At 50.4% G+C, this 12,999-nt stretch overlaps 1 protein-coding gene across 1 annotated transcript in view; it reads left to right on the top strand.

Moving 5' to 3' along the window:
- Positions 1 to 12,999, top strand: part of kcnh5b (potassium voltage-gated channel, subfamily H (eag-related), member 5b) — a 42,959-nt gene that overhangs the window by 5,814 nt on the left and 24,146 nt on the right. Inside the window, exons 5-8 of the mRNA XM_037486131.2 lie at positions 1,789 to 1,907; positions 4,419 to 4,811; positions 8,332 to 8,489; positions 8,871 to 9,142. Of these exons, the coding sequence (XP_037342028.2) occupies positions 1,789 to 1,907; positions 4,419 to 4,811; positions 8,332 to 8,489; positions 8,871 to 9,142 (942 nt within the window). The remainder of the gene's footprint in view (positions 1 to 1,788; positions 1,908 to 4,418; positions 4,812 to 8,331; positions 8,490 to 8,870; positions 9,143 to 12,999) is intronic.

Genomic DNA, 12,999 nt, shown 5'->3' with positions numbered 1-12,999 from the left:
TACTTCTTTGTAGTGACCAGCAGGGGGCGACTCCTCTGCTCCCATAGACGTCTATGAGGAAATGACTCTACTTCTTTGTAGTGACCAGCAGGGGGCGACTCCTCTGCTCCCATAGACGTCTATGAGGAAATGACTCTACTTCTGTGTAGTGACCAGCAGGGGGCGACTCCTCTGCTCCCATAGACGTCTATGAGGAAATGACTCTACTTCTCTCTTGATTTATTCCCTCAGTGAACATTGTAAACATGAGTTTATGGTCTCAGTCTCTAGTTTCAAGTCTTCTTCTTCAGCAGCAGCCGAACGGGAGAACAATCTGCTGAAGAACCACGAGTAGATGTTGATCTCCTCAGGCTGCTGGTTTTGGCTAAAATTACCCTGTGATTTTATTAAAATACATTCGGTTCCGTGTGCATGTATTTCCGTCATCTTCCCCCGGATCCCAGATGTAATATTTTGGATTGAATACATTTCCCTGCGTGCTCAGCCTCTGGTTATTACAGCTGCGCAGGTACAATAAACAGGCAGCGTCATCGGCGAGAGGAGAGAAGATAGAACTGAAGATAGAACTGAAGATAGAACTGAATAAGCAGCAGAATGCAGAACCAACATCCTCCCTTTTGTTGGCCAACATTAGAACCTGAACAGCGTTCGCCAGCCTCGCTCCTTAAACCCTCGCACAGAGCCCCCCCCCCCTTGGTGACAGGGGGGCTCATGTAGCTGCTTTGCTGCAGCGCATCTGCAACACGTGGAACAACATCCTGCACGCTGCACTAATGCAGGCGTTTGATTCGTCGGGGGCCCGTGCGATGACCTCGCAGAGCCCCACTTCTTCGGGGGGGGGGTTTGGAGGATGCTGATCGTGTGTCGGAGGACAAACTCTCCCTCCTGACTCTGCTGGTGAAGCTGTTATTTTTAGCCCTCTCCCCATTGTGCTCCGGTCTGATAAGTCGAGCGTTCCTGAGGGGGGGGGGGGCGCAGTGATGCTACCAACCGAGCTGAGAACGAACCAACCCAGCACCTCCCGTCATGCTCCGTGTAACGCGCCCCCCCCCCCCCCCCCGGTACAGTGATGCGCTCTGTGATGCGTCCACGCGGCGCAGTTCTGTCCCGGCGACGCAGGAGGACCACTTAGGAGCCCGTCTGCTTCAGAGAAATGCAGAAACCTTAAAAAAGCTGTTAACATTTGACCATTTAAAGCACATTGTCTTTCCTCATGGATGGCGAGCTGACCTTTGCTTAAGGGTCCGACCTTCCTCCTTCCCGCCGCTCTGACGTGTTACAGCCTCTCGTACTGCAGCTAACGGATGGGGGGGCAGCGCAGTGTGTGGCACCTCGTTGTGTGAGGCTTTAAGTCCTGATGACCCCCGTCCACGTGAAGGTCACAGCACATCGGACCGGAACCCCGCAGCTGGTGGAGGTCCAGTTGTGTTTAAGGACGCTTCCTGCAGAGGGAGGGGGGAGGGGGGGCTAATGTTAATGTGAACGACAGAGTGGGGCGCGACCCGGTTGACCCGGACCCGGGCCCCGTGACCCCAACAGGGGTTTTCTGTGAAGTTGGGACCTTATGAGCTGGTGGAGGTGGTGTGATGGAGGTGGTGTGATGGTGGTGTGATGGTGTGATGGAGGTGGTGTGATGGTGTGATGGAGATGGTGTGATGGTGTAATGGTGGTGGTGTGATGGTGTAATGGTGGTGGTGTGATGGTGTGATGGAGATGGTGTGATGGTGTAATGGTGGTGGTGTGATGGTGTAATGGTGGTGTAAAGCTCAGTTTTCTGTCTCCTTCCAGCCGGGTGGAGCAAGTTTGCCCGTCTGACGCGGGCGCTCACCAACAACCGCCACACGCTGCCCAAGCCGGCGCCCATAGAGAAGCCTGAAGTCAGCCACAAGCCGTCCCGCCTGGCCGAGGTGAGCCCGCCCCCTACGCCCTCAACCGTTACCTGGTCACCATGGAAACCAGGAACCTCTGCTTCATGCCCAAGTTGCCAGTTTTCTCTCACTGGAGAAACTGGAGCTTGCAGCTTGATGTTTATCTGCTGCCTCAGTGATGGAGACATGAAACATATGCACTTTCACTTGTGCTATTGTGTACCCCCCCCCCTCCCCCCACCTCCACACACACACACACACACACACACACACGCACACGCACACGCACACACACACACTCTGCTCTTAACATTATTTCTGCCCCAAATAATCCTCCCATAAAACATTAAGCACCATTCTACCATCGCCAGGTTGCATGTGAGTGACCACGCCCTCCATGCATCCACCCTCCATGCATCCACCCTCCATGCATCCGCCCTCCATGCATCCACCCTCCATGCATCCACCCTCCATGCATCCACCCTCCATGCATCCGCCCTCCATGCATCCGCCAACTGACCTGCGAGCTGCAGCCCGTCCCGCTTCCTGTCCCCGGGAGCACCGCGGCGGCCATTAATACTTCATGTTATCCGTGGGGACGGGGGACGAGGGGACAGCAGACGGGGGGACAGGAGACGGGGGGACAGGAGACGGGGCACTTTGCATGATTGTGACGGCTGCTGGAAATTGAGAAAATGGATTTTGGTCGGTGGAAAGAAGAAGTTCACCTGCCTGTTTTATTCATGAACCGTAGTTGGAGGTGTGTCGCCTTTTAATATGAATTTGTTTGACTTTCATCTCTTAAAGATGAAGCGATAAAAAAACAAATCATTTTGAAGCAAAGGTGTTAACCAGAGTGTTTTAAAGGTGAAGAGGGTGGAGGAGAGAGGAAAGAAAGAATGTAAAATGAGAGGGAACAAAATCAAATGGGCAAAGAGGGGAAGCTGAATAATGGAGGGAGGAGGAAGTGATGATTGAAGTAAGGATGCAAAGAAGGAGACGAACTGATGGAAGGAAGGAGAGAAGGAGTAGAACTTCAAACATTTATCAGTGGTAGATAGATAGAAGGAGAAAACCGGCGTGTCTGTTTATTTGCACATGTGGAGACCGAGGAGAGAAAGTGTGTGCGTCCTTGCTCGCTTCCTGAACACAACCCGAAGGGAGTGAACGAAGGAAAAGAGAAGGGAGGGAAGAAGGAGGCAAGGGGAGGAGGGGGATGAAAGGAAGAGGAGACTGTGAAGGAGACGGAGAAGTGATGTCGGCAGGAAGGAGAGAAAGAGCACAATGCGCTACGAGCCGATTCAACCTCTCGCGTTTCCCAGCATGCAGCTGGGTGGGAGCGGGTTGCGCAACGTCCCGGGTTTCAATGGATGAACGCAGGTGATCATCTGCTGCGCCGCCTGAAAGGAGCAGCTGGCCTCTTCTGACGAGTTCCCTGCAGAAGGGACAGGTACAACTTGTACTTGTGTTAGTACACGTAGTACACGTAGTACTTGTAGTACACGTAGTACACGTAGCATCATTCGGGATGATGCTGTGCGTAGGATCGATCTAAATGATCAGTGTTCTGAGCTTCAGCATCAGGACCACCAGCAGCGTGATGCTACAGGTGCAAATAACTGCAGTACTTCAAACATCCTTTAAATATAATGCTACTCCGTCCTAGTATCTATTTCACATTATTAATGGACTTAAGCTACAGGAAGTACGGTGGACGTGCAGCTGACATTTTGGACGTGTTTGTGTTAAAATAAGAATCATAATCTGTTGTTGATGTGAAGTAACAGAACCATTTAAGTGTGATCTGCAGAGGAAACCCATCTCGTATTTAATGTAGTCTTTGTTATGCAGACGAAGCTGAGCTCAGCAGGAGGGTCAGCATCATCATCATCTTCATCATCATTATCATCGCTCTGCACAAGGATAATGGCTTTTTTTGTTGTTGTTCTTTTGGTTTAGTTTTAATGCGTCTCATTTTCTCTCATTTCAAGCCAAATTGATTTTTGTTTTTTGAATGATGAATAGAAGAAAAACATCACAATTTTTAATAAACTTTCCTTTTCTCTCTCTAGACACACACACACACACACACACACACACACACACACACACACACACAGCAGTAGGTAACTGTAACCAGCTTCTGTCTGTCTTCCTTCTGTTTCATCATCTGCACATGATTTCATTTCATCTCCCCAGTGTTTCCTTCCACTCTCTTTTAATTATCGGTGTGCAACAGCATGTGTGAATTAATTGAAAATGTCTAGTTTCAAGTCTTCTTCGACGCAGCATGATGTTCATTTAGAAAATTAAAGTCCATTTGCTTTAGGGCGGGGCTACAATGTGATTGACAGGTCACTAATAGACTATAAAGTGGAGGATGCTTTAGGGCGGGGCTACACTGTGATTGACAGGTCACTAATAGACTATAAAGTGGAGGATGCTTTAGGGCGGGGCTACACTGTGATTGACAGGTCACTAATAGATTATAAGGCGGGGGAAGCTATAGAGTGACTATAAATGGGAGAGTTTTCTCTGTTGCTCCTCCAGGTTTTGCAGCTGAATTCCGACATCCTCCCCCAGTACAAGCAGGAGGCCCCCAAGACGCCCCCCCACATCATCCTCCACTACTGCACCTTCAAGACCACCTGGGACTGGGTGATCCTCATCCTCACCTTCTACACGGCCATCATGGTGCCCTACAACGTCTCCTTCAAGACCAAGCAGAACAACATCGTGTGGCTGGTGCTGGACAGCGTGGTGGACGTCATCTTCCTGGTGGACATCGTCCTCAACTTCCACACCACCTTCGTGGGGCCCGGCGGCGAGGTCATCTCCGACCCCAAGCTCATCCGCATGAACTACCTGAAGACCTGGTTCGTCATCGACCTGCTGTCCTGCCTCCCGTACGACATCATCAACGCCTTCGAGAACGTGGACGAGGTACGCAGGCTGCGATTGGCTGGGAGGAAAGTGTCCACGCCGGCGCCCAGCGCTAGCAACGTAGCATCGTAGCTAGCGGCCAGAGGTCGGAGGTTCTGCTCCGTTAACGAGGCTCCATGAAGGTCAATCTGAGTGGAAGTGGTCCGTGGAAGTGGGTTTTGTGAGTGGAGCCGAAGGGGTTAACGGGTCACAGCTCCGTATGGAATAAACTGCTGTTGCTTCTCTGGAGGTCAAAATAAAGCCGAATAGATTAAACCAAAAGATGTTAATTCTGTTACAGTCACAGTGTGAATCCCACATAATATCCATCTGAGTCTCATACTCTGTCTTTCTAAGAAGGAAAAGAATGCTTATTTTTTTAGTGTGGATCCAAAGGACGTTTTTATCCACATGAGAAGTCCAGATAGCGGACCACGTGGGTCTTACTGCTGGATCAGCACCCTTCTCTCGTGGTTGATTGATTTCACGCCTCTGAGGACACGTGTTACATGTCCCCATGAAGCTCACCTGTTGGACTCCTTATGAGACACAACAACAGCTGCCATCCTCCGCTGATCCGCTCATTAAGTTGTCAGATTAATAATTGATAGTGTTCTGTTTTTAGCTCGGGCTCAGATGATGGAGGCCAGTTTGCCGGTGAAAGAGGGAAGTAATTAGTGTTTCTAACTATCAGTAAATCTTGCTTACTTAAAGATGAAGTTCCCTCTCACGTGGATGAACTCAAACCTGCTGGCTTGCAGGATTGTGTCGGAGGAATCAGAGACGCTTTGAGTATTTTTCACGCCCCCTTACACCCATCAATACGCCCAAAGTCCATTAAAGGTGATTTTCCACTTGATCTCCCACCAAATTAATTGGATAAAGGCCTGAGTGGAAAGAGCCGTCTATTGAATGTAAAATGAGATTGTGGTACACATGCATCCCTCTTTTCATGTTTGTACTACTAATATTTTACTGTGCATTTCTCAGTGTTTTTGTTGTTTTGTGAAAACACGCTTCGTTCAGACGTCTTTGTCCTTGTGACATGTGAGCATAATACCAGTATTAATAATGGTAATAATGGCAAAACCAGTAACTAAGCTACCAGAACAAATGTAATGTTTCATCACTTTGCACCTGAAAGTGAAAACTAAACAATGGGCTGCAGGTGTCTCCTCATGTTGGGCTGCAGGTGTCTCCTCATGTTGGGCTTCAGGTGTCTCCTCATGTTGGGCTCCAGGTGTCTCCTCATGTTGGGCTGCAGGTGTCTCCTCATGTTGGGCTGCAGGTGTCTCCTCATGTTGGGCTCCAGGTCTCTCCTCATGTTGGGCTCCAGGTGTCTCCTCATGTTGGGCTGCAGGTGTCTCCTCATGTTGGGCTTCAGGTGTCTCCTCATGTTGGGCTCCAGGTCTCTCCTCATGTTGGGCTCCAGGTGTCTCCTCATGTTGGGCTCCAGTTGTCTCTCCTCATGTTGGGCTCCAGGTGTCTCCTCATGTTGGGCTGCAGGTGTCTCCTCATGTTGGGCTGCAGGTGTCTCCTCATGTTGGGCTCCAGGTGTCTCCTCATGTTGGGCTGCAGGTGTCTCCTCATGTTGGGCTGCAGGTGTGTCTCCTCATGTTGGGCTGCAGGTGTCTCTCCTCATGTTGGGCTGCAGGTCTCTCCTCATGTTGGGCTCCAGGTGTCTCCTCATGTTGGGCTGCAGGTGTCTCCTCATGTTGGGCTGCAGGTGTCTCCTCATGTTGGGCTCCAGGTGTCTCCTCATGTTGGGCTCCAGTTGTCTTCTCATTTTGGGCTTCAGGTGTCTCCTCATGTTGGGCTCCTGGTGTCTCCTCATGTTGGGCTCCAGTTGTCTTCTCATTTTGGGCTTCAGGTGTCTCCTCATGTTGGGCTCCTGGTTTCTCCTCATGTTGGGCTTCAGGTGTCTCCTCATGTTGGGCTCCTGGTTTCTCCTCATGTTGGGCTGCAGGTGTCTCCTCATGTTGGGCTTCAGGTGTCTCCTCATGTTGGGCTCCTGGTTTCTCCTCATGTTGGGCTTCAGGTGTCTCCTCATGTTGGGCTCCTGGTTTCTCCTCATGTTGGGCTGCAGGTGTCTCCTCATGTTGGGCTTCAGGTGTCTCCTCATGTTGGGCTCCTGGTGTCTCCTCATGTTGGGCTGCAGGTGTCTCCTTGTTTACAATCCCCAGGTCTCAGATATTAGGATGTTGAATAAAAGTTTTAGGTCAAGTAGAAGTTACACAACCATGCACTAGTCCTTCAGGTGAAAGAATGTCTCTGACTCTTCCTGCTGGTGATACTGTGATATTTTATTTTGGAGACAACGCCTACACGGCTCAGCGCGTGATGTAAGATCCTCACGAGGAGGAGTTGTGCTGCCGAGGCTCCGTCACGTTGCAGCAGAGAGGTGCTGTGGGAAGTGACTTGGAGGTGGGGGTTGAGGTGGGGGTGAGGAGGCGTCCCGAAGCCACCCGCTGTCACAGAAGAGCGGGGCAGCTCACAGCGGCGGGGGGGAGGTCTGCAGGCGCCGCGGCGTCTCATCCGGCCTGACCTTTACCGCGTGGCGTGTGGCTGGGCTGACAGAGCCCTGGAGGAAATGTGCACCATGGGGGGGGATATAAACACTAGTACGCAGAGGGAGGGGTCGTGGAGGGTCGAACATTAATGTAGCGACAATTAACTTTTACCAGGTGAGATGATGTGTTTTTGCAACCTGAAGTGACACCGGGGGGCGGAGCTAATTGCAACCAACGTTTCCTTTAATTCTATTGGCGGGAGAAACCTGTTGCATGTAGGGAAAAAAAGCTCCGTTGTATTACGGGGGCTGCAGAGAGGGGCGGGGGGGGGGGGGGGGGGGGGGGGTTTCAGGAGTTTGAGCTGAGGCGACGGTGCGTTCAAGTCCTCCACTGTCTCTGGTAAAAAAAAACAGACCTGGGTTGAGATGAAGTCCAAAAGAAGCGCAGATCTTTACTCTCCACCTCCGTACGGGAATATAAAATACTCAGACAGGTCTCCACTTCTGCTGTAGTTTGAATTGTGTGGAACGTCTGGGGACGTTTTTTGAGACAGAGCTGCTGAATGCTGGAGGAGGTCTGACGTGGACCAGTGGCGATGGAGAGGCGGAGCCTCGGGATGTTGCGTAACATCGTAGCCTCCATCCTTACGTGACCTCGTTCCTCCACGTCTCCAAATCGTCCTGTTTGTTGGTGCACATTTGTCTTCAGGTTGTATAACATTACACAACTGTGTAAATACGAACGTGGTGAGATATTGGCTCCACGAGATGTCAACAGGTTGAGGGTGGATATATATATATATATAATGATAATATGTTATATATTGTAACTACGGGGGCCTTTTCTTCTCCTCCCGAGCGCACACATCCCTCTCACACAAAGTGTCGCTTATAAATCACTGTGTGAATGAGCCACATTTCCACATCTATTAAATTAAATCTGAATGACATTTTGTCAAAGTTTGACAAATACTAAGAAATGTTCTTTAACTTGGACGGAGGTTTTAATCCCTCTCTTCTCCCCCCCCCCAGGGCATGAGCAGTCTGTTCAGCTCCCTGAAGGTGGTGCGCCTACTGCGTCTGGGCCGCGTGGCCCGGAAGCTGGACCACTACCTGGAGTACGGCGCGGCGGTGCTGGTGCTGCTGGTGTGCGTCTTCGGGCTGGTGGCTCACTGGCTCGCCTGCATCTGGTAAACTCATTTTTAACTCTGATTAAACGGCAGCTGATATTTGGACACATTTCTGCTCCATTTAAGGTCAATTTAACTTTTTCCTGCTTGGATCAAAGTGAGAAGTTAATAAGTGAGTTGCCCTGATGACTAAATACGGGCCTCATTAGACCTTTAAATGTTGTTGTGCTCCTCAGACTGCTCCTACATACATGGTTCATGGATTTAATGAGCATATTGATGATTGGGTTAAGTGACCTTAAGGCATTACATCTGGTGTTTGAAGGTTCTGTGCATTAAAAAGGAGGGATTACATGTCTTTAATGTCCATATTGCACATTGCAATGAAACGACGCAGGACGGACCCTCCCCATGCTTGAAACGAGACGCTGTGCTCAACAGGTACAGCATCGGAGACTACGAGGTCATCGACGAGGCCACCAACACCATCAACGTGGACAGCTGGCTCTACCACCTGGCCCTCAGCATCGGCTCGCCGTACCGCTACAACGCCAGCGGCACGGGGCGGTGGGAGGGGGGCCCCGGCAAGGACTCCCTGTACATCACCTCGCTGTATTTCACCATGACCAGCCTGACCACCATCGGCTTCGGCAACATCGCCCCCTCCAGCGACGGCGAGAAGATCTTCTCCGTGGCCATGATGATGGTGGGATGTGAGTAGGGGTTTGATGAGTTCGCTGTAAGCCCGGGGGCCCGGGGGGCCGGGGGCCCGGGGGGCTGGGGGGGCCGGGGGGCCCGGGGGCCCGGACCATCGCTCGGTTTGTATTAAGAGGCTCAAATGAGCTTTTTTCCATCGCCGGCGTCCTCCTGAATCATTTTTTTCCACGTTGGCAGACGTCTGAGCAGACGTCCATGAGCCAAGACCCACAATCGCTTTACGAGCCCATGGCTTTACGCGTGTGAGAGGCGTGGGCGGGAGGAGAGACACGCGAGCACCTCGATGAATGAACACCACGTCGGATGCTGACTGAGCGCCGGGAGAGTTCTAGTTGATTTGTTTCAGCTGCAGAAATCTGCCACATGTGTTGTTGTGCGATTCATGCATTAATGCAGTTAATCATCCTGATTGATTAAGGAGCAGCATACAAAGTGAGGAAATCATTGGTCCGTATTGTGTTTATACAGAATGTGGGTGGATTTCATCTCCCATTCCCTTAGAGTGAATCAAAGCGAACGCACAACTCTTTGCAGGTGAAACACAAACTTTGTGCCGGTCCGTCGTGATGAAAGGTTGCTGCACCCTGGGGGGTCGCAAGAGAACTGACTACAGAGGAGGGCGCATGTTTGGATTTCTTCTTTGAACTGGTTTCTCCACCAATTAGTGCTTGGTGTGTGTGTGTGTGTGTGTGTGTGTGCGCAATGTCCATTAGTTCCTGCTACGGATGCTAATGGTGCTGCTGCAGTCTTCTCATGGTTAAAGCCATTTACAGGAGAGGAGGAGGCAGATGATCCCCACGCTGAGGGCTGATGTTGCTTCTGTTCTTTAAGGATCAAACAGCTTCCAGCTGTTGGGGGAGATTTGTCCTTATTTGCTGTCTGGGTTCCTGCTGGCCTGAAGGAGCTGGTCCATGCTGCAGGAGAACGTCCTTCCAGGGAATCTAGGACTACAATCCACTCACCTCGTGTCATCCAGCGTGGACATCTTGAGGTTGAACGACGGTTTTGGGGAGACGGCTCCTCAGTGACCAGTGAAATGTCTGGAATCCACGCGCCGGCTTTTCTGTGCATAATAACAAAGACGCTAAAGGATTTCCTGGAAAGCGGCGTTTCGCCGTGAGGACAGGAAGTGCTCATTGGCGTTGAGTTGTGAGTCTATCAGCAATAAATAGTGGATGTGAGGCGGCGCGTCACATGACGTTCTCAGGTCACGGTTCAAGTACAACATCAGATCGTCACATGGAGGAGAAGCGTTGAGCAGGAAACACGTTCAGCGTGACAGAGCGCCGCCGCGGTCCCTCCGAGATTCATTCTGGCCCCACGCCGTTTCTGTGTCTTTGTTTCTGTCCAATCTGGGGGGGGAGAGGAGGGGGTGGGCAAGCCAGTACCTCCGCGGGGCGTCCTCCATATGGTTTGTTCCTGGCATGAAGACTCGCTGGTAAACAATCCAGAGACGTGATGTCTTCTTCCTCCTCCTCCTCCTCCTCTTCCTCTGCGCAGCGTCCTGTGTGCAGCGGCGTGACGGCGTGCTTTGTGTTTCCCGGCGTTTGAAGCCATGAGGAGTTTTTGCAGGATTATTCGGTATCATCACTAAGTGGAAATATCACAGCTGTGTTAATGGTTATTAAATATTTAACTGCTGCTGTTGTTCATCCTCCTTCCGGCTTTGACTTTATTGCGTGATTCATCAGAAAAAGACGTTTCTTTCAAATAAATAATATTACACATCTGAATTGACAAATGTTATGTCTCTTTGTTTACAATAATTCATCAGGTTGTTAATAAGTTAAGTGGATTATGGTCCAGACACGATTTAGAGACAAACCATGTCCCACGATGTCCTTTGATGGATGGAAGTCACGGCCTTTCTTTGTTCTTTTTATAGAGGAACAAAGTGAACCTTGACTGAGAGGCGAAGCTATTGATTCGGAGCAATGGAGTCTGGATCTGTCAGCAGATCCCACTGATTGATTGATGGCGCTTAGACAACACATCCACATTATAAGGTCCTCAAAAGACACTTCTTCTCAAAAATGTCCTTTTCATTGACGTTCAGCACTTGAGTTTGAAGAAGAAGAATAAAAAGTATGTACAAATGTTTGGGATGATGAAGAATTGGACAATGGCTGCAGGGACAGCGATGAATGTTGGGTCAAAATCTGGACCCTCCTCTAGATCTAAGCTCACTCGTCAGATGTCCTGAGGGGAAAATGGCCGACAGCTCGGTCCTGGCGAACCATCTGAATGACCCCCCCCCCCCCCCCCCACATGTCTCACACCTCGTTGTCACCGGGAGGTTCTGGATTAATCGGTCACTTAACGGAATCAAACGCCATCAGCAGAGACCCGAATGGCTCCTGTGAACCCGACACGCGGCGCCCATTTCTGAGGGCAACGCCGTCACGCACAACGCTCAGAGACACACACAAACACTGCAGAAATACACACAAGCGCCCACACTGGACAAAAACACAAGAGTGCACTGAACAAATAAAAACACAAGTACACAAGTACACATGCGAACAAAGCTCAAAGAACACGAAACGCACAATGTGCCAGCGCAGGACACACACAGTGCACCTGCACAATTACACACACTTAATCACACCCTGATCCAGCACATTAACACACACAGCAGCTAATGTACAGAAGCATAAAGCTGTGATCAAAGAGCGATTAGCCTAATTATCATCATCACTTAATAGTTTCTAATTACGTACTAGCATTAGCATGTAGCATTAGCATGTAGCATTAGCATCTCTCTTTATCCCCATCCAGCTGAATGTGTGAATTTATTGAAGCAGGTTTCTGCACAACGTAAATGGCAGAGACAGAAGATGCTTTTCCTCAACTCGACCCGCTTCTCTTTCCTCCGTTGTTAAGTAAACAAACTAAAAACGTTGTGGAAGACGCTGTTGTCCCCCCCCCCACCTGCAAGGTTTCACCCGATACAGGAGAGGGGGGGGGGGGGGGGTGTGGAGGTAATCTAACAGGACGGCTGGATCGGGTGAGCCGGGTCACAAGCACCCGAGATGCTCTGCAGAGCCGACTGGTGCAACGAGAAAGGGACGTGAAGAACAAACAAAGGGACCCAAAAGCCCGACTCAGACCACGATGGACCAGACAGGTGGATTCTACCACGGGTTCAGGCAGGGTCAAGAACCGGGACATCCGTCAGTAAGCAAACAGACCCAGAGGTGGTCCAAAGGCAGACGGGGTCACACCACAAGGACATCGGCTAATTCAGACACAAGAGGATCTGGCAGTGAACAACAACGAGTGAGTGGCTGACGAGGGGATGTGCTGCAGGTGAGGAGGGCGAGGAGAACCAGGTGAGGCTCATGAGGTGATGTGGTAAAAACAAACCAACATCTGGTCCAATGGGTGACAATCTGCTGCTTTTGAGCTCCATAGATTCTCACAACATTACTATGGAACTATTTACTGTTTAAGTATTTCTCAATAATATACTTGACCTAACAAGTATTTTTGTTTCTTCAGGTTTTTAGGAAGATTATTTTGAAAAGACTGAATGCAGGTAACCAGCAGCAGATGTTTTTTTAATAGGAAGCGATAGAAAGCGTTATTTGATATATAGATGTAGATATTATGATAAAAACCAGTGGGAAATCTCCACTTTACTTCCTGTGATTAAAACCCGACTTTCATACGGGGGGGGGCGTATGACCGAGAAAACAAAAAAGGCAGCATCTCGCAGTGCATCATGGGAAACACCTGGGCTCGCAAGGTTCTGCACTCAGCGAGGCGGAAGGATGCGGGCGATTTGGCGGGCACCCCCCCCCCCCCCCCCCCCGGCTTCATGGCCCTGTGTGCTAAGCCGAAGAGACTTACC

Source organism: Pungitius pungitius, chromosome 14 (genome assembly GCF_949316345.1).
Source record: "Pungitius pungitius chromosome 14, fPunPun2.1, whole genome shotgun sequence".
Taxonomy (NCBI): domain Eukaryota; kingdom Metazoa; phylum Chordata; class Actinopteri; order Perciformes; family Gasterosteidae; genus Pungitius; species Pungitius pungitius.
The sequence above is the reverse complement of the archived record's forward strand: the minus strand, read 5'-3'. Positions and strand labels throughout refer to the sequence as shown.